This window comes from Pelophylax lessonae (genome assembly GCF_965119305.1).
Source record: "Pelophylax lessonae genome assembly, chromosome: 1".
NCBI classification, from domain to species: domain Eukaryota; kingdom Metazoa; phylum Chordata; class Amphibia; order Anura; family Ranidae; genus Pelophylax; species Pelophylax lessonae.
Genome location: NC_138768.1, coordinates 71,068,002 through 71,095,410, shown reverse-complemented (window position 1 = coordinate 71,095,410; position 27,409 = coordinate 71,068,002). Strand labels below are relative to the sequence as shown.

At 41.4% G+C, this 27,409-nt stretch overlaps 1 protein-coding gene across 2 annotated transcripts in view; it reads left to right on the top strand.

Moving 5' to 3' along the window:
* The window catches only part of NPR3 (natriuretic peptide receptor 3), a 163,734-nt gene that overhangs the window by 48,926 nt on the left and 87,399 nt on the right, over nucleotides 1–27,409 (top strand). For both annotated transcript variants that reach the window (XM_082272494.1, XM_082272493.1), the window contains exons 2-3: nucleotides 1,320–1,442; nucleotides 13,826–13,992. In XM_082272494.1, coding sequence (XP_082128620.1) covers nucleotides 1,320–1,442; nucleotides 13,826–13,992 — 290 coding nt within the window. The remainder of the gene's footprint in view (nucleotides 1–1,319; nucleotides 1,443–13,825; nucleotides 13,993–27,409) is intronic.

The following is a 27,409-nucleotide window of genomic DNA, read 5'->3' as shown; positions in this document are numbered from 1 at the left end:
TAATGTAAGCCAAAGCCATTGGCTTTTCAAAAGAGCCTGGTATATTGTCAAAGTGTAAAACCCAAAATACCTTGACCAGTGAATGCATCCTGTTGTATTTTATAGTACTTGTGCTTGTCTAACACTTTGGGGTTGATTTACTAAAGGCAAATAGACTGTGCAGTTGCACTCTGCAAAGTGCAGTTTCTCCAGAGCTTAGTAAATGAGGTAAAACTTCACTTTGCAAAGAATACCCCAATCACGTGCAAGGAAATCTAAAACAGCATTTTTGTTTGCACATGATTGGATGATGAAAGTCCGCAGAGCTTCTGCTCATTTACTAAGCTCTGGAAGTAATGCTCTTGCAGAGTGCAAATGCACTTTGCAAAGTGCAGTCTATTTAGCTTTAGTAAATCAACCCCTCTGTGCCTTAAAAGCGCCCTGGACAAAATTGTATATTGGACCTCAACTTCGGTCCAAGCTGGAATTTGCCCCATCGCCCCTTCCATTGCTAAACCTGCCACCTGTTAGTCTTCTCTCAGATATTAGAGCTTCTACTAATTAAAACAGCATTTTTGCTTGCACGTGATTGTATGATGGAAGTCCGCAGAGCTTCTGCTCATTTATTAATCTCTAGAGGAAATGCTCTTGCAGAGTGAAGTCTATTAAGCTTCAGTAAATCATCCCCTCTGTGCCTTAAAAGCGCCCTGAACCAAATTGTATATAGGACCTGGTTTTCTCAACCAGGATTCTGTAGAGCTAGGGTTTCTTTGTGGTGTTGCAGATAGACCTTCCATTTGATGGTGTCCACATAGTTCTGTGGTCAACGCAACTTGGCAGAGCCAGCTGCATGAACCCAATGACCTTTTTTTTTAGCTTTCTGTAAGCGTGACATTCTGACCATCACTGTAAGGGTGGGTATTCTTCTTACTAGCCACCAATGTAAGGGGCATGTTTCCCACTGACCTTCAATTAATTGTTTTTTTGTAAGGGATCTCTAAAACCTGAAAAATATTCTAAAGGTGTCTCTGCATTAAATAGGTTGAGAAAGGCTGCTTTACCAGCTATTGCAATTCTGGCTATATGCAGTAAGAGAGAACAGCTTGGCACCAGTTGGAGGGGGAATCTCACTTCAGAGAGAAGTCAAGGCCTGGTGCACAGCCCTGGCTTGGTATCAATGTACACTTTAAATTTGTATGTGTAATTGAACATACAGTCTTGTGACAAGGTTTCTCCTTGGCAGCAATCTGACATATTTCAAACAGAATTGTATTCAGTTACTACACAGGATGATTATATGCTTCACTGACTTTGCCTTTGTTTTCTTTTTTTTCCCTCAGTGGTGATAATGTGCGCCAGCAGCGACACGGTCAGGAACATTATGTTAGCTGCACATCGACAAGGGCTGACCAAAGGGGACTATGTTTTCTTCAACATTGAACTCTTCAATAGTTCATCTTATGGTAAGTCTACTGGGCTGGGTTGTTTTTTGGCTGAGCATGAAAACAAACATTCTAAGTGTCTGTGGGGCACTCCTAGAATTTGGGCATGTGCACACGTACAACTCTTTTGTATGTTTATTGCTGAGTTGAACTTGGACGGGTGAGGGGGATCATATGGGATTCCCCAGAAAGAACTGAATCGACTAAAGACACGTCTACACAAAGTTCACAACTTGCTGAGGAAATGCCTAGGACTTGTTTTTTTTTCTGTAGGACTGAGGACTGCACACAGTCTCTAGGAAACAGTATTTAGGACAATACTCATATTGCCACCACCGGGTATCCTACATTGAGCTTCTCCAGACTGTAAGAAAGAAATCACAGACTTTAGATGATATGCTTCCCAGATTAGACTACAGCTAGGACCTTGATAATCTACAGCAATGTCTCCAGTAGACTGCCCTGAGGGGCAGAGCCTCTAAGACAGGGGAATCCTCTGGCAGGACTGATCCCCGGATCCAACAACTCATCCTCAGACTATTTAACCTCCCTGGCGGTATGATTCTTTTGGATTTTAGGTGCTGAAAGCATGTAATTCTTGTGAATGAGCAGCCCAAACCAACTGTATACATTTATTATACATATTATATATATATATATATATATATATATATATATATATATATATATATATGTATGTATACATATATTATGTATACATATATTATATATATATTATATATATATATATATATATAATGTATACAGTTGGTTTGGGCTGCTCATTCACAAGAATTACGTGTATATATATATATATATATATATATACGTGTGTGTATATATATATATATATATATATATATATATATACATACATATATATATATATATATATATACATATATACATACATATATATGTATATATATATATATATATATATATATATATATATATATATATATATATATATAATATGTGTGTGTATATATATATATATATATATATATATATATATATATATATATATATATATATATGTGTATATATATATATACGTATATATATATATATACTGTATATATATGTATATATATATATATATACATATATTTACATAAAAAGTACAGTAAAACTGGAGGAAAGGGCACTGGGGGGTAATGTAATGTGATTTTATTTTGAACGATATCAGTGTGTTTGGTGCATTTTACATTCGAATTTGCCGCCGGTTCCACCCCCCGGCGGACGTCACGTCGCCGGAGATGGAAGCCGGGGCTCGCAGACGATCGGGAGAGAGCTCCGCCGCCGCACACCGCTCGCAGTCTTCGCTGGATCCCGGAGAAAAGGTAAGTAAAACCTCCTCCAGCATCCAGCGATCTTCTTAGCGCTACCCCGAGTGTGACTCGGGGTTACCGCTTTTGGCACTAAAATCTTACCCCGAGTCACACTCGGGAATACCGCTAGGAAGGTTAAGGGTTCTCTAGCCACGTACCGGACACACCTCTCCAGGGATTGGCTGGGTCTCTGTAAATTTTCAGGCTGCATTTCTGTTCTTCCTCTTGCTGTAATTTTAGAATCTTCTAGAATGCCACAGGCAATGGTATTAGCAGGGAGCATCGATAGTTTCAAAAAATTATTAGTTGGGCACCGTAAAGACCACAACATACAGGGATATGCAGTGTATGGTTAGCAAACACACACACACATCATAAGTTGAACTGGATGGACTGGTGCTTTTTTTTTTCTCAACCTCACTAACTATGTAACTATGTAATGTAGGGGGAAGCAATCCGACCAGCAGCCCATGATACACTGAGCAGGCTAGAACAATAAACCCCTGCTCCACTTATTACAGAGTAGCTCAACTAAACTTACGTAGCAATTTGCACTAACTGGGAGGGTAAATTAGATGAAAAAAGTTAATTAATATTGTATATTTGAGTATAGTTTTGAAGTTATAAGACAGATGCACTGTCTTAAACATAAGCAATTTAAATTGAGTATGTCACATACCTTGATTGGGAGCCTGATATGATGAGAGTGGCCCTTCTTATCGCTTCAGTCCAAGCATCCTTGGGTAGTGGGACTGAAAGTGGGAGTGGCACAAGTGCTGGTAGATGGTGATGCAGCTGATGTCACTGGAACTATTTAGAGATTTTGTGGGTCACCGATGAGAACTCGGAGTACAGGAACAAGCCAAAGTCACCAACAGACAGGAAAATGGCACCAATATGGCAGGCAGAGACAGAGTCAGGGACAGGCTAGTTCAGCAGCTTGAAGGCAAGGTGGTACTAGAGTGACAGGCACAGATCTTAGTCCAATACCAAGCCAGGGTCAGCACAGGAACAGGTCAGCAAACAGAGTAGAATCACAGAAGAGTCAGTGAACAAACTGGGTTGGTAACCGATTTGGATCAGATGCAGAATCACAAGTTACAGATTACAAATGCAGATCTCTCAGCACTGGATGCCTGCAGGCCTTAAATAGTTGTCTTGGTGCTACTTTTTGCAATGAGACACACATAGACACACTTGCACTCAAGCAGAAAGCAGGACTGCACAAATCTGTGGGGAGAACCATGCACATGCGAAGGTGCATGCGTTAAGTCTGTCTTTGCGGGTTGGCTTGATCTTGACAAATTATATAATGAAAAATCAAAGTGATCAGTCAATCCAAAGACATAGAATGAAAAAAAGAATAATGCGCTTCAAAGATAAATCAACAATAGTGGTTGTGTGTAAACATTCAAATCTTATCCCGTACTGATAGACAAATTCGGTACACAAAATAAATTCTGATGAGTGTCTTTAAACAGTGAACAGAGTCCAAATAAAATCTGATGAATGTCTTTGAAAGGTGATTGGCTTTAGGTAGTCAAAGTCCATGTACAAACATGTGCAAATCAATAATTGAACATGTGCAGATCAGTGATCTGATGGAGATGAATCCACAACTGGGATGGTGACTATAATCAAGGTGAATCAACATAACGTAGTGAGTGGCCTCTTACCATATAGCCAACAAAAAGTGACCTCCAACTAACACATAGTGGTGTGGTGATAAGGTGACACCCCAGTAGTAGAAATGGACTCTTACCGGAGATAAAGGAGGTGAAGACTTCAAGCAAATGTAAGTGAGGGATCCCGTGTCAGCCAAAACTGGGGAGGTAGGGCACTCTCCTATCAGATCTTCCTGATCACATCCACCCACAGCATCCAGGCAAGGAACTTGGTACAACTCAGGGTGCAGTTGCCCAAAGGTGAATTCAATTAAATATGAGATACAGCATATATGGCACTGTGAAGCATGTCCCCCTGTGGGGAGGGATAGATCAGGATGCAATCGGCGGCTGCAGGAGAGTGCCCTACCTCCCCAGTTTTGGCTGACACGGGATCCCTCACTTACATTTGCTTGAAGTCTTCACCTTCTTTATCTCCGGTAAGAGTCCATTTCTACTACTGGGGTGTCACCTTATCACCACACCACTATGTGTTAGTTGGAGGTCACTTTTTGTTGGCTATATGGTAAGAGGCCACTCACTACGTTATGTTGATTCACCTTGATTATAGTCACCATCCCAGTTGTGGATTCATCACCATCAGATCACTGATCTGCACATGTTCAATTATTGATATGCACATGTTTGTACATGGACTTTGACTTCCTACAGTCAATCACCTTTCAAAGACCTTCATCAGATTTTATTTGGACTCTGTTCACTGTTTAAAGTCACTCATCAGAATTTATTTTGTGTACCGAATTTGTCTATCAGTTCGGAATAAGATTTGAATGTTTACACACAACCACTATTGTTGATTTATCTTTGAAACGCATTATTCTTTTTTCATTCTATTTATTATTTTTCCAGTGCGGCTTCTGTTTATTAATTTGCGTACCCTTCCTTTCTCACTATAATCCAAAGACATAGACAGCTAAAGTTGCATGCAGATCTCCCCCACCCACTTCCTACACTTTCTTTTGGCTCTTTAATGTAATAGGTGGCCTCAGTAACCAATAGGAAAGCACTGGGAGGGAGGTAGCACCAAGCTCACCTTTAACATGTAATTTTAGCTGCCTATATTTTTGGATCTACTGATTGTTTTGAACATGCATGTCCCTGAAGGTAACCTTTACTTGTGTACTTTTCCACCCTATTACTCATTTAGAGTCTTAACAGGTTTACTTTAAATTCTCAGCCCAGGGCCAGTGTTTGGTGAGCTATCCTAGTTTGTGTACAGGCGAATTAATAAGCAGATGAGTCATTGAGCGAGATTCATATCTTCTTCTCAGGCAAAGTCCTGGAAAGCTGTTCTGTATGTGAGTCTCCAGGACTGAAGGTGTACACTGGAGCTAATCTTATTCTGGCATTCCTGTGTAAATAAATTCTAGTCCTTGAAAGAGCCAGATGCTGGGTGCATGTGCTGCCCTGCACAGTCTGATGAAAAGTAAACTAAGCTGATTTTAGCTTGATTATTAATCTAGTAGAACGGCAGCTCAGGGACTTGTGGCTACTTATGATAAGCAACATTTCTTGCATCATTTCAGTACCAGTTCAAATAGTACATTTCTAATGTAATATCCGTTTTTTTAAAATATTAATTTACACTTCTAGCCCGTGCGTCCTGTGTAGGGAATTTCATACATAGCCTGATTAAAGCAAACCACCTGAACACACAAAACTCAATTAAGAAGAATGCATCTAAGCTTTAACATGTTCATGGTATTTTAAAAAGTAATTTTCAATATTTTTAAATCTTCAACTTTTATCAAATAATATATAATTGGTAAAAATATTGCGCTCAACACATTTATAATCACAATGAAAAGTGCACTTGTGCAAATAAATTATTGTAAAAGTCTTTTGGTGCTTAAAATATCAATAAAGAGTTAAGTTATTAACAGCAGCAGTTTGATAGAAGCACAGACTTGATAGGAGTGAGATTCCAAAGCCTCCACCTCCACACTTTCACCCAGTGCTCTTATAAGGTATCAGATTCCCTCACCAACAGGAGTATGCAATCAAACCAGATACGGGATCCCAATACAGGACATATAGGATCATGATCCCCTTGATGACGTCAGCACGGTCTGACGAAACGTGCGTCGGGAGCGTGAGACCGGTTGGTGGAACGCAGGCGTGGAGCGGCGTTCTTACACTTCAACTACCGTATTGAATTAATGTACAAAGAGAATCTGCTTATGGATTGTAGTAAGTGCAATACGTTTCAATAAATGTTCGATTGAATTGACATACTACACCATGAGAGCTTTCTTGTTGCCTTCCTATATGTCCTGTATTGGGATCCCATATCTGGTCTGATTGCATACTCCTGTTGATGAGGGAATCTGACGCAGATGGTCGGTTCTTATGTGGATCATTATGTCTGTGTGACCCCCTATAATCAAGGGGTCATATACTTCTGGTAAGGAGTACCTTTATAAGAGCACTGGGTGAAAGTGTGGAGGTGGAGGCTTTGGAATCTCACTCCTATCAAGTCTGTGCTTCTATCAAACTGCTGCTGTTAATCACTTAACTCTTTATTGATATTTTAAGCACCAAAAGACTTTTACAATAATTTATTTGCACAAGTGCACTTTTCATTGTGATTATTAATGTGTTGAGCGCAATATTTTTACCAATTATATATTTATCACGTTATTCACGTTGTTTGTTTGCAGCTCACAGTGTGGAAGAAATTCCCCCTATATTTATTCATATATATTTATTTATTTATTTTTCTATTTATTCACGTCAAATGTTCACCAACACATAAGTGGCTGTTATAGCCCTAATGGTTATATTTAGTTTGTTCATTCATTTGCGCAGTTCCTTTGGTATACACCAAATGTTTTCACAATTTTATCAAATAATACCTAGTGGCCCTGGTATGGAAGTCTTTGTGCAGAAAATGCCTGTTTTTAAGTTGACAACGCTCAATGTTAGTGGCCCAGGATGCAAACTGTCTGCGTCTTGTGCCGCTCATTTGTCTCTAACCGCATGTAATCTCTCAATAAGTGATTACATGTGCATAACATTAGCCTGTCATTGATTTGTTCAGGCTGCTGGTCTTAGGATTTGTACACACCACTAGTTTTCTTTTGGGTTGAATGAAAATAAAACCTAATAGCTCCGGTCAGAGCCGCTGTACTAATAATCCGATGTTAGTACAGCGATCTTTTCTACTGTTCTATTGTGGTCTGACAGGGGGACAGCCCCCCGTCAGAACTCTCCAGTCAGTGCTCTCAGCCATTGGCTGAGAGCGCTGATCGGGAGCTGCTTGGCTGCTGGATGTCCAGCATGCTCGTCTGACAGAAGCCGGCCAAACAGCCGGCTTCTGTCGGACCAGCTGCCATACACACTGGCGGATTGGATGGATTTTATTGAACCGGCCGATGTCACCCGACATTCGGTTTGTGTGTACAAGGCTTTAGGGTCAGTGAAACGCTAATTCTTGGTGGCATTCAACCCTCCTCAGCCATCTGAATGAACTTCTACGTCCCATTGAGAAGGAGACATTGCTGTTGTTTAAGTTCCCCTTTGTGATGTTAATGTTTTACTGCACAACCTTCCTCCGGCCAGCAGGGGGAGATCAGAGTCCAGTGAACACATAGACCATAATGAGGAGGTCCTGAAATCCTGGGAGGTGTAGTTTGAGACTGCAGTCATGTATTGGTATGACTGACTGTCCTAACAACAGGTCCCAATAGATTTTGAGTAGGAGGAGCTAGGGAGAGCTTTTTTTGAATCACCCAGGAAAAGTTTGCTGTCTTGACACTGCAGGAGTCCACGCATCCAGTCCTTTGTGAGCTGGAGACGGAGCCAGTCCTAAAGAGTCTGAGGTCAAGGGCTTGTCAGCTTTGCTGGATTGGTGCTGAGAGACCAGATTCACCGCTCCGACTTTGAGTTGCAGTCACACCAGGACAGAACTGAAGGGGTGCTTTCCACCACAGAAGCCTGCCGCCACCTCGGAGTTGGTGAGAGGGCCACTGGGCCACTTTGTACTGTTTAGCAGTAGCCATATGGCTGTACCTTTCATCCTTGTTAAATAAAGCCTTTCATTGTGAGCCATCGTTTGGTGTGTGGCCATTTCTCTTGTATCCTGTTTTTGCGGTGACGATCCGAGGTCCTGCACCCATAGCTGGCTATGAAGCTCCAACTGCCTGAGGGGTGTACATCTCTTTCACTGTCATATGGCTGAGAGCAGGACAATTAAAAAGACCCCAACCTGCACCCCTTTGTAGCAATTCCATACTTCATTACCTTTAGGTCCATATTGCATCACTACCAAATATGAGCTATGGTTTTAGTGCATTATTATTATCTAGCCCACTCCTTGCACTGAACTGTATTGCACCTGTTGTCAACTTATTGCATGCAGGTTTAAAGGACCACCATAAGTTCACCAACACTCAATTAAAGGGCTCCAGCAATAGCCGTCAGAAGATCAACTTTCAGGACTGCACCTATCATCCTTCCAGTAGGTTTCCCTCATTTCCCCTTCACTGTTTATGCTGTTCAATCTGACCATGCCTACCCAGACGGTTTAGGCCTAGCACAGCCATCATCAGTTCACTCTAGCAATATAACGCCTGTATTAGTAGATTAAGTCTTACTACTGCCCACTGGTGCACTTTAGGTGACACTGCTACTATTTATGCTGAGCAGCGTGCCATTTATGCCTAAACCCTCACTGTTTGCTAGGACTGTGCTGCCACAATTGCCAACTGTTTGTACTTGCTTCATTATCAAATCTACTGAGTAATAATACATTAAAGTCAAAAGTGGAACTTCCACTTATCTGTCTCCTTCTCCCCTCCGGTGCCACATTTGGCACCTTTTCGAGGGGGAGCGGGTACCTGTTTTCGACAGGTACCCTGTCCCTACTTTTGTCGGACCTCGCCGGTGCCCCTCCTCCTCCCTCCTCCTTTCTCTGCTTCCAGGCAAGTAACGGAGCGCAGCGCGCTTCGCGCATACGCAGAAGGGTCCCGGCCGTGAAGCTGCAATGCTTCACTTCCAGGTTCCCCTACTGGCAATGGCAGCGGCAGCATCCGACAGCCAATGGCAACATTGGCGGCGGTGCCGACATCGCTGGATTCCCGGACAGGTAAGTGTCCTAATATTAAAAGTCAGCAGCTACAGTATGTGTAGCTGCTGACTTTTAATTTTTGGAGGGGGAGGCTGGAATATCGCTTTAAGTTTACCTTTGCTAACTGCTTGGTTCTTTTTCCATTATAGTAGCACTGCTATTGGGTGATGCAAAGTATTTGCCCTGTTTCACTGTGTTTGCCTGTCTCTTTTTTTTTTTTAACCTGGTTTGTCAAAGGGCTGAGGCCCTTGAGGGGGTTGAGGCAAAGAACAGAGGACCCACCTTAACTATTTTTGATGTGATCGTAACTTCAATAAAGTTTTGGACTGCTTTTGCAAGAGCTTTGGTGTGCTGGCGAATACAGTATGTATTTACTTGTAACTAATCCAGTTGCCAACTGGTGATCGCTTCAGCACCCAACATACACGAGCCTACAAACCAGGAAGGTGTGCGAAAGGAATATGAACTATATGTGACCCACCTTAACCAGCGGCTCCTTCCGGAGTAGCGTTGCATTCGAGTTTTCCGGTGGAGTATAGCGAACACAGTATAACTTTGATCCTACAAGGTGGGTTTCCCATATATTTGCAAGTGTTGCAGACTCTGTTTTTCATTTGATTTTTACGTTTAATATTAGGTTTAGTGCACATATAATGACCTTTCCCAATGTGCAATTTCCTTCTGGACTATAAATAAGCACTTGCCATTTTGTACCTTTGCTTGATTTTAAAGTTTCACCCTGAGGCCTTTTCCATACCATTGTACTAAGGTGGTTTTCACAAGACAAGGTGTCTCTTAAGCTTGCTTTGTCACTTGAATTTTTATTTTTTCCTGCTTTCAGGCATCCTACACAATAAGCAGGAAACATTTCTGTTTGTCTTTACCTAGTAGAAGGAATTTCCCTCTTACCAGTGCACTCAGGCACTAAACAACGCCACTCTCTGACATATGACACAAAAATGAGTTTACAGTAACTCCACACTTATTATCTCTTTTTCGTTTCCTTGTGTAATATATGGAACCAGCTTATCTTGCCTTTTCTAAGTATTTTTCTTTCCGGTAACTATAAAATTGCATGCATTTGAAGAGATGAAAAGATAGTAGAGGTCACCCTGTACAGTGCAGTGTGAACTTTGGTTTTACCACTTCTAAGGGATATTAGAATAATTTAGGATATCTGAGATGAGCCTTTACTAGTGCAAGGTACTTTTTTCTAGTCATAATTGGAAATTATTGGTAAAGTTAAGGGAAGATCATATATATAGTTGTATATAGTTATTATAGTTATAGTATATAGTTGTGGCCAAAACTTTTAAGAATGATACAAATAATAATTTTCACAAAGTCTGCTGCCTCAGTGTTTTTACATCTTTTTGTCAGATGTTACTATGGTAAACTGAAGTATAGCTTCAAGCATTTCATAAGTGTCAAAAGTTTTTTTGGACAATTACATTAAGTTTATGCAAAGAGTCAATATTTGTAATGTTGACCCTTCTTTTTCAAGACTTCTGCAGTTCGCCCTGGCATGCTGTGAATCAACTTATTGGCCACATCCTGATTGATGGGTGACCATTCTTGCATAATCAATGCTTGAAGTTTGTCATAATTTGTGGGTATTTTTTTGTTTACCCGCCTCTTGAGGATTGACCACAAGTTCTCAATGGGATGAAGGTCTGGGGAGTTTCCTGGTCATGGACCCAAAATTTGGATGTTTTGTTCCCCGAACCACTTAATGATCACTTTTGCCGTATGGCAAGGTGCTCCATCATGCTGGAAAAGGCATTGTTCATCACCAAACTGTTCTTGGATGGTTGGGAGAAGTTGCTCTCGAAGGATGTTTTTGTACCATTCTTTATTCATGACTGTTCTTAGGCAAAATTGTGAGTGATCCCACTCCCTTGGCTGAGAAGCAACCCCACACATGAATGGTCTCAGGATGCTTTACTGTTGGCATGACACAGGACTGATTGTAGTGCTCACCTTTGCTTCTCGGGACAAGTTTTTTTTCCGGATGCCCCAAACAATTGGAAAGGGGAATAATCAGGGAAAATTCTTTACCCCAGTCCTCAGCAGTCCAATCCCTGCAAATACAAAATACAAATATTATGGCGTTCTATAGTGGACCATAAAATTGATTAAGTATCCTCCCGCAGCTGTGAGGAACATATGGGTACCAATTAGGTCCTAATACCCAGAAATAAACCACAAAAGAACCTCTATATAGAGCGCTGGGGGATGTGAGTCTATACAGCCTAATAGTAACCCATATGCTTGCACTTGTAGTTCCACAGAATGGATGCAATGACAATGGATAGTAATAGTGAAAAAGTTTATTAATAGGTCAGATACAAACTTCCAAAAGACTATGAATGGCTGTAGGCAATATGTAGCAAAAAACAAATGTTCATGATCCATCATATTAACAATAATCACTGTAGGACTACACACACCAGAAATCCAAACACTGATTGGAAGAAAGGAAGTGATGTGCCCAGGAAGAAATCGACCTGTCTCCACAGTGTGGTCAGCTGTGTCTCCGTGATGTACCGCAGTGTGAAAATGGTAATGGTAGATACAGTGAATCAGTAGAATCCTATCGTTGTTATCCCACCCACTTACTTTAGTACTTCTTTAGTGGAAAAGTAAACCATACTAAACCGTACCGAACCGTTCCAACACCATACCATGCAGTGGAAAACCAAACAGGGCAAAGCAGGTCCAAGCAGGGCCGAGTAGAGCCGAGCCGGTACTTGCAGTGGAAAAGTGCCATTTGCTACAATAAAGAAAAAAAAAAAAGCGAAAATTTTGAAAAAAAAAAACCCATTATATTTTACTTTCTGCTATGAAGCATTCTCAATAAAAAATCCAACATTTTTATCAGTTTAGGCTAATTTGTATTCTGCTACATATTTTTGGTAAAAAAAATCCCAAAAATGGTATATTAATTGGTTTGCGCAAAAGGTATAGTGGTTACAAACTATGGGATAGAATTGTGGACTTTTTACTAGTTTTATTAGTAATGGCTGCGATCAGTGATTTTTAGCGGGACTGCGACATTGCGGCGGCCAAAGCTGACACTAAGTGACACTTTTTGGGAACCAGTGGCGTCAATACAGTGATCAGTGCTAAATAATATGCACTGTTACTGTATAAATGACACCGGCGGGGAAGGGGTTAATACTGGGGGGGTGATCAAGGGGTTAGGTGTGCTCCTAAATTGTGCTTACTAACTGTGGGGGGCTCTGTGAAAGGCACACAGAGATCGGTGTTTCAGCTTAGCTGAGACACACAATCTCACTGTGCCTCTCTGACAGGAGAGCCGCCTGCCTTGTTTACAGTGTGTTCCTAAGTGTGCTCCCAATTTGTGCTTGATAACTGTGGGGGGGGGGGGGGGGGGGCTCTGTAAAAGGCACACAGAGACACACAATCTCAGTGTGCCTGTCTGACAGGAGAGCTGCCTGCCTTGTTTACAGTGTGCACCTAAGTGTGCTCCTAAATTGTGCTTACTAACTGTGGGGGGGGGGGGCTCTGTGAAAGGCACACAGAGATTGGTGTTTCAGCTTAGCTGAGATAGATGATCTCACTGTGCCTGTCTGACAGGAGAGCTGCCTGCCTTGTTTACATAGGCAGGCGGCTCTTCTGTCAGTTTCTCTGAAGATCGCAGGAGGCCGGCGGCAATCGTGCCCGCTCCTCCCGAGGTCTGACTCCCAAGCGCCGCTGAGACCACTTGCATCAATCACGTAGATCTATGTGATTGTGCGCAGCCGAGCCGCCCTGCAGCACTAAATATGCATGGGGTGGTCAGCAAGTGGTTAATAAATTGCTACCAAAATTAGTGCCTGCTGTAAATTGCCTCCAGCATTGTTCCATTTTCTTCTTGCTGGAGGCCACCATTTTGCTGAAGCCCAGAGCCCCTGAGCAGCAGTAAATCTTTAGGTTGTCAGCAGATTGACCTCTACATTTTTGGCACAGTGCCCAAAAATACAGAGCAGAGTACAGATCAGGATGAGTTTATTACTGGATTTACAGCATAAGCACTTATTTTGAATGTCTTACATATCTATACCTTCAAAAGGTCTGATCTTGGAGGACTTCATTTGTGACTAAAGTTCCACTTTAAATGTCTGCAAGCCATGCCCTTGCCATTTTTATACTTGACTTAAACTTCAAGACATAACCAACAATAAGCTATACTGTTATTTACAAACATATATATTTACTGGATGCCTTATACAAGGGGAGTTGCAAATGGAGAAACTGCTTTCTTTTTTTTATGGTGACTGGCCGAGCTTGTAAATATTTTTATATCTCCCCTAGGAGATGGCTCGTGGAGGCGAGGAGACAAGCACGACGTTGAAGCAAAGCAAGCATACTCATCCCTGCAAACAGTCACTCTACTCAGGACAGTAAAACCAGAGTTCGAGAAGTTTTCCATCGAGGTGAAAAATTCTGTTCAAAAGCTGGGACTCAATGAAGATGATTACGTAAGTAGCTGATGACCAGGCGAACGCTTTAGCTGTCTGTAAACAACCTCATAATTTAATCAAAGGTGACAAGAGGCTTTACCCTGTACGCCTTTCACTGGTTACTGAGACTCTCGTCAGCGTTCTTTTGCTAGTAGGGCTTTGACATGTTGTGCTTCAATGTAGTGTATACTTTATAGGTAAAAAAATATATATTATTGCTCCTCTAAGTAATTGTGGCATCTCAACACACAAAAAATATTATACAGGGAAAGCTGGAAATTCTAGGTTGAGCCTAGAGGATGGATAGATGGATAGATAACAGAGTAAAGAATGGAGGGGTATGGAGTATATAATATAGGGGAATGTTTACAGAATGGAGGGGTATGGAGTATACAATATAGGGGAATGTTTACAGAATGGAGGGGTATAAAGTATATAATATAGGGGAATGTTTACAGAATGGAGGGGTATAAAGTATATAATATAGGGGAATGTTTACAGAATGGAGGGGTATGGAGTATACAATATAGGGGAATGTATACAGAATGGAGGGGTATAGAGTATACTATATAGGGGAATGTTTACAGAACAGAATGGAGGGGTATGGAGTATACAATATAGGGGAATGTTTACAGAATGGAGGGGTATGGAGTATACAATATAGGGGAATGTTTACAGAATGGAGGGGTATGGAGTATACAATATAGGGGACTGTTTACAGAATGGAGGGGTATGGAGTATACAATATAGGGGAATGTTTACAGAATGGAGGGGTATGGAGTATACGATATAGGGGAATGTTTACAAAATGGAGGGGTATGGAGTATACAATATAGGGGAATGTTTACAGAATGGAGGGGTATAGAGTATACAATATAGGGGAATGTTTACAGAATGGAGGGGTATGGAGTATACAATATAGGGGAATGTTTACAGACTGGAGGGGTTTGGAGTATTTGTGTACAGAATGGAGATATATAGAATAAAAATGAGTGGTACCGGGTAGAGGAGTGTGGAGTATATAACATAGAGCACATTGTGAGGAGTGGAGGGGTATGGAATATAAAACATAGCGCACTGTGTGAGAAGTTGAAGGGTATGGAGTAAAAACATAGAATACAGTGTGCAGAGTGGAGGGGTATGGAGTTTAAAACATACCGCACAGTGTGCAGAGTGGAGGGGTATGGAGTAAAAACATAAAATACAGTGTGCAGAGTGGAGGGGTATGGAGTATAAAACATAGCGCACAGTGTGCAGTGTGGAGGGGTATGGAATATAAAAGATAGTGCACAGTGTGCAAAGTGGAGGGGTATGGAATATAAAACATAGCGCACAGTGTGTGGAGTGGAGGGGTATAGAATATAAAACCTAGCGCACATTGTACAGAGTGGAGGGGTATGGAGTATAAAACATAGTGCACAGTGTGCAGAGTGGAGGGGTATGGAGTATAAAAAATAGCGCACAGTGTGTGGAGTGGAGGGGTATAGAATATAAAACATAGAATACAGTGTGCAGAGTGGAGGGGTATGGAGTATACAATATAGGGGAATGTTTACAGAATGGAGGGGTATGTAGTATACAATATAGGGGAATGTTTACAGAATGGAGGGGTATAAAGTATATAATATAGGGGAATGTTTACAGAATGGAGGGATATGGAGTATACAATATAGGGGAATGTATACAGAATGGAGGGGTATAGAGTATACTATATAGGGGAATGTTTACAGAATGGAGGGGTATGGAGTATACAATATAGGGGAATGTTTACAGAAAGGAGGGGTATGGAGTATACAATATAGGGGACTGTTTACAGAATGGAGGGGTATGGAGTATACAATATAGGGGAATGTTTACAGAATGGAGGGGTATGGAGTATACGATATAGGGGAATGTTTACAAAATGGAGGGGTATGGAGTATACAATATAGGGGAATGTTTACAGAATGGAGGGGTATAGAGTATACAATATAGGGGAATGTTTACAAAATAGAGGGGTATGGAGTATACAATATAGGGGAATGTTTACAGAATGGAGGGGTTTGGAGTATTTGTGTACAGAATGGAGATATATAGAATAAAAATGAGTGGTACCGGGTAGAGGAGTGTGGAGTATATAACATAGAGCACATTGTGAGGAGTGGAGGGGTATGGAATATAAAACATAGCGCACTGTGTGAGAAGTTGAAGGGTATGGAGTAAAAACATAGAATACAGTGTGCAGAGTGGAGGGGTATGGAGTTTAAAACATACCGCACAGTGTGCAGAGTGGAGGGGTATGGAGTAAAAACATAAAATACAGTGTGCAGAGTGGAGGGGTACGGAGTATAAAACATAGCGCACAGTGTGCAGTGTGGAGGGGTATGGAATATAAAACATAGTGCACAGTGTGCAAAGTGGAGGGGTATGGAATATAAAACATAGCGCACAGTGTGAGGAGTGGAGGGGTATGGAGTAAAAACATAAAATACAGTGTGCAGAGTGGAGGGGTATGGAGTATAAAAAATAGCGCATAGTGTGTGGAGTGGAGGGGTATAGAATATAAAACATAGAATACAGTGTGCAGAGTGGAGGGGTATGGAGTAAAAACATAGCATACAGTGTGCAGAGTGGAGGGGTATGGAGTATACAACATAGCGCACAGTAGGCAGAGTGGAGGGGTATGGAGTATAAAACATAGAGTACAGTGTGAGTAGTGGAGGGGTATGAAATATAAAATAAAGCGCACAGTGTGCAGAGTGGAGGGGTATGGAGTATAAAACATAGCGCACAGTGTGAGGAGTGGAGGGGTATGGAATATAAAATAAAGCGCACAGTGTGCAGAGTGGAGGGGTATGGAGCCTGTACTGTAACATAGAGCATATTCTACAGAGTGGAGGGGTTTGAAATATAAAATAAAGCGCACAGTGTGCAGAGTGGAGGGGTATGGAGTATAAAACATAGCACACAGTGTGAGGAGTGGAGGGGTATGGAATATAAAACATAGAGTACAGTGTGCAGAGTGGAGGGGTATGGAGCCGGTACTGTAACATAGAGTATATTCTACAGAGTGGAGGGCTTTGGAATATACGACATAGCGTTCAGTGTACAGAGTGGAACAGTATAGAATATCTATGCAGGATAATTGGGTAATGATTGGTTGTGCTTATTGACTGTAATGGGCCCTTTGTTTAAATACAACATCCCGTTGTCATTCAGACCAGAGCTATTTTTGGGTTAGTTACATTGCAGGGTTAACATCTTTTTAAATGATGCTAAACAGAATGACCTAAGTACATTTTTATTCAAATATTTATTCAGTTTAGGAAACATTAATTTAGGCTGAATAAACAGCCTAATTGCAAAGTACATCTACTAGCACACACATCATTTTTATTAGCAAGCTATTAAATTCTTTTGCTTCCTCTTTGCAGTTAATACAGAAATGTGCGAGGCATTGTTTTAGTTGTGCCTGTTTTTTCCCTGCAGAGCCTATACCACAGTATTTTTAGCTTTTAGCGCTCTTGCACTGTGAATGACTATTGCGCGGTCATGCAACACTGTACCCAAATAACATTATCATTAGATAGAGCTTTCTTTTGGTGGTATTTAATCGCCACTCAGTTTTCTATTTTTTGCTAAAAAAACAAAAACAGACCCAAAAGTCTGAAAAAAATTTTTTTTTTCTTAGTTTCTGTTTTAAAATTTTGTAACTAAGTAATTATCTCCTTCGTTGATGTGGGCTGATGGGGCTGCGCTAATGAGGTGGCACTGATGAGGAGGAACTAATATGTAACACTGATTGATGGCACTGATGGTCACTGATTGGCGGCACTGATGGTCACTGATTGGCGGCACTGAAGGGCAATGACTGGCATCACTGATAGGCACTGATTGCATCACTGCTTGGCACTGACTGGCATCACTGCTGGGCGCTGTTGGGGCTGCACTGATAATCAGCTCTCCTCACACTGTCAGTGTTATGCCCCATACACACATGCAGATTATCTGCAGACTTTTGTCTGCAGACTTACCTTTTTTTTGTAGTGCAAGGGCCTGCCGGATTGCATACACATTAAAAGTGTTTAGGTTTGACCTCATATTATATGGTTTTGGTAAGTCTGCAGACAAAAGTCTGCAGATAATCTGCACGTGTGTATGGGGCATTAGGAAAGGAATTCTGATAGCCAGCATTTCCTTGTTTCCATGTGATCAGCTGTGATTGGACCAAGCTGATCACATCGGTAAATACCCTCGTTATCAGATTTTTACCGAGATTAGTGATGCGCCATGTCCTAGGGACAGAGTGCACCGCTGATTTGCTGTGCACCCCTGTGGCGTGAGTGTGACAACATCACAAAAGAGTCATAGCCCACCAGTCAGACTATGAAAAACATGAGATTAAACAAATCTCCCTACATAAGTTTTTCTTGTATATGTGCTGTATAGCACAAAAAATAAAAATTGCAGAGATGATCAAATACCACCAAAAGAAAGCTCTATGTGTAGGAAATTTTATTTGGGTACAGTGTTGCACGACCGAGCAAGCGTCCATTAAAATAACGCAGTGCCGAATCGCAAAAAAATGACCTGGTCATTAAGGGGGTAAATCCTTCAGGTCCAGAAGTGGTTAAAGAGGAGTTCCGCCTTCCCCTTCAAAAATTAAAAGTCAGCAGCTTCACATACTGTACACATACTGTTGCTGCTGACTTTTAATATTAGGACACTTACCTGTCCTGGAGTCCAGCGATGTCAGCACTTACCTGTCCTGGAGTCCAGCGATGTCGGGAGCTGCTGCCACCATTGCCAGTGAGAGAACCCGGTAGTGAAGCCTTGCGGCTTCACGGCAGGGCCTCTACTGTGCATTCCTATTGGCTCGGTGGCGGGGGAAGGAGGAGGGGGCCGAACGTCCGAGACACTGCACCGCGGCACGGTGTCCCGAAAGAGGGGAAGGGGTACCTGTCAAAAACGAGTACCCGTTCCCCCCTCCCCCCTGAAAGGTGCCAAATGTGGCACTGGAGGGGTGGAGAAAGCAAAATAGCGGAAGTTCCATTTTTGGGTAGAACTCCGCTTTAAGATACTGCTTTTACAATAACACCATTCTGAAAAAGTATACATGTTTCAGACACACTGTTGGCAGATACATTTCCATGCCACTCCAAAACAGATACATATGGCTTGTATAATACTGGATATGGGATGCAGACCTGCTGTTTGTTGTATTGAAATGATTGCACATGGTAGTTAAAGTGGAACTGGCAGTTGGAATTTTTCATTTAGTGAAGCAGCAAGAACTATTATCAATTGACTTTGATAACGCTGACAAAGAGTTTAAACCTCTGGAATTTATATTGCTATTATAAAGGCATATTCTGAGTTGGAACGCTTTCATTTAATTTTGCACTTGCATAGCGGGGATTAATCCGGAACATGTGGTTGTATATTGGACTAATATAGAGTTATTGGTCTTTTTTTTTTTTTTTTTCAACGTCCCTGACTTCATAAAAGTGGAATTAGATTGTCCTTAGATGAGCGAAGCCTTCACCTAGAAAAGGATGATCATAAAATTTCCCAGCGTAGAAGTTAAAGTGTCACTAAACCCAGTAGCCTGCAGTCACTATATCTGGTCCCCCACAGTACACAGAACATAGAAATGCAATTATTTTAGAAAATATAAACAGATAAATATCTTTTCTCACTACACATCAAACTGAGCATGTGCAGCCCGTCCCCTCGCTCTGTAAAGATCAAGTTATTTTTTGGAGACAGTGAAAGAAGATGAAGATCAGAGACAGGATCAAACAGCCTTTATACACAATGCAAAGGATTAACCCCTTAGGTTCCACAGTGAGTATAACAAGCATGCTTTACAGCATATACAGACTGATTTTACTGTTGTGGGTTTAGTAACCCTTTACAGCACTGTAGGGGCACTAACACTTATATCCAGTGTGATGCATACACCGAGGCTTTTTTTAATTATTTCTGGATAAAGTAGGGAAGAATTAGAACCCCTAACAGCAAAAAATTGTTGTACAAACACACACACAGAAGACCGCTCAGGTATGAGGAGTCCAAGAATCAGAGGTCCGGTGCACGTCAGACCTGCAATCCCGGAAGCTGTAATCTTTAGAAGTAGAGGACTGCACTCCGACTTGAAAAATTGTGATAATTTATTGATAAATTGAAAAATCCATAATAGAGGAGATTATCAGAGACAGGAGACAAAACATAGTTGAAGCAAAATCAAATTTGCTTAATCATAAGTATGATTATGATTAAGCGAATTTGATTTTGTGAAACGCGTCAACTATGTTTTGTCTCCTGTCTCTGATAATTTCATCTATTATGGATTTTTGGATTTATCAATAGATTATCACAATTTTTTCAAGTCGGAGTGCAGTCCTCTACTTCTTAAAAGAAGTGTTGTAGCTGTGCCTATAGTGATCTCCCCTTTTTCGGTGATGAAATGGAAATGACCCTTCAATGTTTTTTGAAAATTCTTGTATGGCTTGTACAAAAGTTAATGTGTATAGCTGCCCTAGGGAGGCACACATGCACGCTCCTCTGAACAGTGGCTTTTCCAAGAGGTGGTGTATCCATAGAAAGGATTCAGTAGAGCAAAGTTTGCAGTACTACTACCAATAAATGGCGCAGGCCATGTTCCTTGTAGGTCATCACTAATCTAAACATTTCCTGGAAGCTTGTGTTTTAGAGCGATTTAAATACAGGTGTCAGGGAGTACAGGAAAAGTTAGGGTTAATCCATCAATATGGGGCTTATGCGTGCTTAGAGTTTAGTAGCTTGTTGAATTCTGCATGGATATTATGACACAGTTTATTAGGTGCTGACAATTTGTCTCTTTGTATGATGGTGCAAATATTTTTACTGCTATATTACAGGATATGTTTGTTTTGGCACAAGACAATTTCTTTGCAATAGTATTGTTAGTCCTAGTATCCGCATAATGGAATCATTTTTATTGTGATAAAATTGATAGTTGGATTATAGCTGATCTTCTGACTTTGCGTTGGGTTTTAGAATTTGATTGAAATTTAGGGTTGGGTTTATGGATTGTGTTGACATTTTGGAATAATTAGTGAGGTTGTGGTTTAAGATTAACGGATGGATTGAAGTTTAGGGTTAGGTTTAGAGGAAAGCATTAGGATTAGAGGTTATTATGAGATTGGATTAGGTGAAGGTCTAGAGTTTCAATATAGGCTGAGGTTTGAGGGCAATATCGTTGGCAGTAGGCTTTATGGGTACAGCTGAGCTAAAGGCTAATGCCTCGTACACACGCATCGATAGTTGGCCGTGAATTTTCGGCCAACGTCCGATCGGCCGATTTTCGGCTTGTTAGTATGATGCTTTCGACAACCGACTCAGACTTTTCGGCCAACAAAATCTGGTGTGCAGGCTATAAAATTTTTGTTGGCCGTCAACACAACGGCCGATTTTCCGTCAGTCAGTACAGATTTCGGCAGACAAAAATCTGATGAGCAAGACTGGGCATGCTCAGAGAAGAAAAAACACACGGAAAGTAAACCAGAACAGGACATCACTTCTGAAGTTGGTTTTTGTTGGCCGAGAAAATTTGTGTGCAGTCTAGAGCACATTTCAACCAACACAACAACACTGGACAAAAGACGGGCGATCGGTCGGCCGATAATCGTTGCGTGTGTACGAGGCATTAGGCTGCTGCGGTTTTCAGTCCAAGGTCTGGTGCGTTTCTGTTCACAGGTTCAGGTGCAAATTTTTGCATGAATTCACACCTGAACCGGACCCAAAAATGCACAGGACCCTGTTCAAAACAACACTGTGGCCACTCCAGACATGTGTAAACCGGCTTCATTGAGAGCCAGTCACATTTACATGTTATGCGAATTGGATGCCGTTAAAAATGTTTAAAACGTTGAACTCTAAAACGGAATTTCACCCAAAAGTTCCGCTCCCCCCCCCCCTAACATTTGGCACATCATTTTTTTTTTTTTGGGAAAGGGGGGGGGGGTTTTGACAAGTACCCGCTCCCCCACTTCCAGTCGCATTGCCACAGCCATCTAAACAGAGTTTCGCACCCCCACTTCCCTCACAGCCTTCAAGGACACATCACAGGTCCCAGAAAACTGCAGGACCATTCAGATAGCTCAGCGCGTCTCATTCATGCGCAGTGAGCAACGGGCTGTGAAGTCGCAAGCAGTCCTAGCCAGCTGGCGCCGGGGACCAAAGCCCTGTGAAGAAACCAGCCGGGTGAGGACAGCACTGGATCCTGGGACAGATGAGTGTCCTAATATTAAAAGTTACAGCTACAGTTTTTGTAGTTGCTGACTTCATTTTTCAACAGATGACTGAACAACCGCTTTAAGTTGAGGTTTAGGAGTTAGGGCTGGTTATGGCTGAATGGTTAGGCTTAGATTTTAGTTTTACAATATGGTCAAATTGAGGTTTATGGTTGGTTTTATGGGCTAGGTGGAAATTTAGGGATTGAGTTAAGTCAGCCTTTCTCAACCAGGGTTCTTCCATAGATTGTTATGGGTTCCTTGAGAAATAAGCAATTTCTGCCGCTCAGTTAAGTAACCGCACCAGTGTACTTTTTAGCTATTTGTAAAGGAGGAGATTTTTCCTACTGACCACAAATGGAACAGTCTGCCTATTAGCCATTACACTAATGTGCTGTGAGTTGAAGGTATGGTAATTCTTAGCAAGGGTTCCTTGAGACCAGAAATTGCTTCAAGGGTTGTTCTGTAATAAAAAGGTTGAGAAAGGCTGAGTAAAGTTTTAGATTGTGATTTGGAGTTAACGGAGGTACAGTTGAGGTTTACAAAATGAGGTTAGGTTTTAATTTGATGTTAAGAATTAAAGTGATATTAAAAGTATAACCTAAAGGCAAAACTTTTTTTTAAAGTTTTGGATAGAGTGTAGGGGGATGAGAATGCTTGCCACTTTATATTTTTTTGCTGACTGTGTGCCCGTTAAGGAGATTTGCCCTCTTGATTTGTCCTCTCGATTTTGTCCTGTTTACCATTATCAGTGAAAGTAAAAATAAAAGAAAATCCCATATTTTGGGTTGTCCCCAGAAAAGTAAGAGGGGAAATCTTCCAATGGGGACACTAGTTCTGGTGACCTGGGATTCCCCAAGGAATTCCCTTAATTTGCAGGGATTTCCTCTCACTTCTTGTTTTGCTATGGGACAGGAAGTGAAGTGAAATCTCCACAATGGGACAGAGATGGTGAAAAAATTCTGACAGGTGTTATAACCCTCCCTTACTCTATCCAAAAAAAAAAAAATAAATAAAAAGTTTTGCCAATATATCTACTTTAAAGGCATTTTTAAAAAAACCAAACATGCTATATATACCTACCAGCTCTATGCAGAGCTACCCCAACTCTCCTCTTCTCAGGTCCCCAGCCAATGATAAAGTAAAGTCATAGAGAGCCGAGGCTGTCCTGTACATTAGTGATCAACCGATATCGTTTTTTCATTGCCAATACGGATACTGATATTTTGGTTATCGCGTATCGGCCGATATGGGCCGATATTTTCGTACATTTAAATGATTTATTTATTTATTTATTTTTTACTTGACTGATACTCTTGTGGAGGGATCTGGGGGTCTAAAAGACCCCAAACCCCTCCTCTGCACTTAAAAGCATTCAAAACGCCAAGTTTGGCTGTTTTGAATGCTGTCATTTTTTTTAATCTGGCGCCAGACAGTACCTGGAAGGGATGTCATGACATCACTTCCGTGTTTTTGCATGCAGACCCGATCAGAGCCAAATGCCGCTTTGATCGGGTCTTCGGCGGCCATGCAGGCTGGTTGCCCGGGTCTCCCGTCCCACCAGGAGACTCGGGCAACCAGCCTGCATGGCAGAAGGCGGTGGGAGGGGGGGACGCCCCTCCCGCTCCTTGTAATGACAGCCGAGTGGCTTCTCAGCCGCATCGGTTGTCATTACAAGACAGCCGACCCTTGGCTATGGACGCCAGTACCAGGGTGATGCCTCTTGCTGCAGGCATCACTCCGGTACAAGCCCTTTCCTTAAATATCGGCAATATCGGTGGTAGCCTCCGGGGCCGATTCCGATATATCGGGGAAAGTGCATATCGGACCTCGATATATCGGCTTTGCTGATAATCGGACGATCCCTACTGTACATCGCTGGATTGTGATGGGGCTCAGGTATTAGGGGGCTGGGGAGGCTGCTGCACAGGAGAGTTTTTTTTAACTCCATGCATAGAATGCATGAAAGTAAACAACTTTGAACCTTTAGAAACACTTTTTAAGGTTGAAGTTCAAGGTAAGTAACTTATTTAATATTTGTGTACTAAAATATTACGTGGCATATACATCAGTGCTGAATATATATCAGGGATCTAAATGTGCCTTGGTGTTAGAAATTTATATGCTTACGTTTGCGACATTTAACTACCAGTCTAACACTGCCATGGCAATGGTCTGCTGTGTAACCCAGGCTGATAACAGACGAGTCTGAGGACACTGGGCAACAATCTTCAACTGTTTGTTTCTTGATAGGGAAACTTTTTTGTGGAATTGAAGGCCATTCTGATAACTGGTGCTCATGGAAGTCCTCTGGACCATGTGTGTAGCCAGATAACAGGCTCCATGGTACACCATTGTAGTCATTCAAAATAGACAGCTTGTCCCTGACTTTTATCTGGAAAGAATGCTATCGGGTTTTGCATATTGTTATATTAGAAGACAAACACAGACCGAAATCCAGTGTAATCTAGTTTAATAAAAACACATTTGCTCGGTACAGACGATAAAAATGTAAGCAGTTTTATTCAGTGCACGCAGTGTATTAGGAAACATCAGCATTTTTACATCGGAAAGTAAGCATAGTTAAAGTAATCTGTTTATTTTTGACTTCCAATTTATACGTATGTTATTTTTACCTTTCACAAAGGGTTCAAAGTGAATATGTAACACAAAATGACTAAATGAAGTCCATGAATTAAATGCATCCTCCAAGAGGAGTTCTCTGAGACCCCTGAAATCAGGGTCACTCCAAATATTATGTATGTCATCACAAGAAGGTGCTGCTTTGCCCCACCTCCTGAACCATGCTATTGTTTAGTGCAGTGTTTCTCAACCTTTTTTCAGTCAAGGCACCCTTTAAAAATGATGGACAGTCTTGAGGCGCCCCATTCTAAAATGTAAAAACTATTCAAATAGTCTTACATAATGCAGCAGCATCCAAGTCGAAGTAGGACACCCAACGTTAGAAGGGATTTATTCTTCCAATGCAAATAAACTTTTGTAAACTGGTACTGACTAGTATTCCAATGTTTCTCTTCTCCCTCAGTTTTTCTCTATCGTTCAGCTAATGTGAGGGGAAGGGGAGGGTCAAACAAGGATGCTATGCAGGCGACTGAAATACTCCTTATCAACTGATTATCCCAATGGTCATTAGGATGCCGGCAGTTAGAAGGTCGTAATTGTGCACAATGGAAATCTTTATTTGAAAACAATTTTTGGGCAATTTTTTGCCATTTTGCCAAGGCACCCCTGAAGAAACCTCAAGGCACCCTGAAGAAACCTCAAGGCACCCCAGGGTGCCTGGGCACACTGGTTGAAAAAGGCTGGTTTAGTGAATGGTCTAGAATGGCAAGGCACATGTATTGGAGAAGGGGTGGGAAGGGTGATAAGATGACTATATGGAATTAAGAGGTCATATGCATAAAAGAGCACCATGGGTTTCAAGCCCCCCGAAGGGGAATATGATGATAGTGGAAGATATATACCTGCATTTAATAGAACCTGTATTGGGGAAATACATAGGTTGCCACTGCTGGACTCTTCTTTTAGAACTGATCCACAGGCCTCAGTTATTTCTAAATCCTCCACCCAGAACAAGTATGGAAATTAGGAGTTCCGACTTAACTAGCTCCATGATTTTTTTAAGTCAGTGTCAGAGAAAATATTAAAGTGGTTGTAAAAACCTCTGAAATGAAAAATGAACAAAGCATATCCTTTTATAACATGTACTTGCTTCAATCTATAGCACCTAGTGTGAATTATGTGTGCTCTCTCACTCCTTTGCTATCTGCATGGGTCACTTTAGACAGATTATGACTACAAACAAGATATCCGGGAGATGGCCCTGGGGATGGGTCTTTGGCCATTCCCTCCACTCAGGTCTCAGATTACACTCAGCTCTTTGCTCTGTCCTGTGCAGTGTGTGACATCAGATCCCCATCCCCTGCCTCTTGGTATTAAGAAATTATGTCAAAATGTACTTTGAACAGCTGCGGGGCGGAAATGTCTGCAGATAAACAAGTACAAATCGTGTACAGTAAAATAACTTGTTTAATCTCTGCCTATCACCTGAGGCTAGTCATTCAGTGGGTAAATGTAAAGGTTTGCAACCACTTTAAGGCCAGAGGCAGCTAGAAATTTGCTATTTTCAGGAGTTGAGTATTTGCAACGATTTTTATTTTTTTTTTATCTGAATAGTTGATAGAAGTTCAGGAGAGCGTTTGTTTTTCTGTACAGTGTACCGTGTTTGATGGGCAGCCACTCGTTTTTTCAGATGAAAGGCAGAAATAACAGCCTACATATGCCTTTTGATAGAGGTGACCAAGCTACAAACACTCAATATGTGCATGTTCATAACAAGTAACAAATGAGCTTTAAAACAAGCCCTTGCTGACCTTTGTCTCTGCAGGCACTGTGGAGCAATTCATCCTTGAATATAAGAGAAGCACTGAAGTTTTATAAATCAAGTCTCAGCACTCTGCTGTCTCATCTTCCTGTGCTCCTGCTCTGTGCTCACATTAGAAATTAGAAGGCTTGCAGGCTGCCAAGCTACTGCTGGGAGGGGGAGCAAGAGGGGCTGCTAAAGACTTTGAGGATCAATTACTTCACAGTGCCTGAAACTGCAGAAATCACAGGGAAATTGTAGCAATTGGACAACTGGCCACTTATATACAGAATCATTACAAAATGTCCCCATTGCTTTTCTACTCACAACACATGAAGGAGTTGTGAGTTGGCTGACTTAAAAACATTATGCTTCATGTGTGGTGACAAAAGCTAAAGTGTGTTCAAAGCCCAAACTTTTTTTTAATTTTGGATAACTTAGGAAAAGGTACACTATATTGTTTATTAATGATACACGTGAACACCATCTGTTTAGAGGAAGGCGGTTGGCATATATATCGTTTGGAGCTTGGACTATATTTCAGCTTGTTTATCACCCCGCTGAATTCACTATTTGCATTTGCACTTTGTACTGGACCTTTCTGAGGAATTGATATTTGCACCTATGTCATTTATTTATTTACTGTCCTAACCACTTCTAGACCAGAAGGATTTGCCCCTAATGACCAGGCCTTTTTTTGCGTTTCTGCACTGCGTTACTTTAACGGACAATTGCGCGGTTGTGCTATGCTGTACCCAAATAAAATTTATGTACTTTTTTTTTCCCACAAATAGAG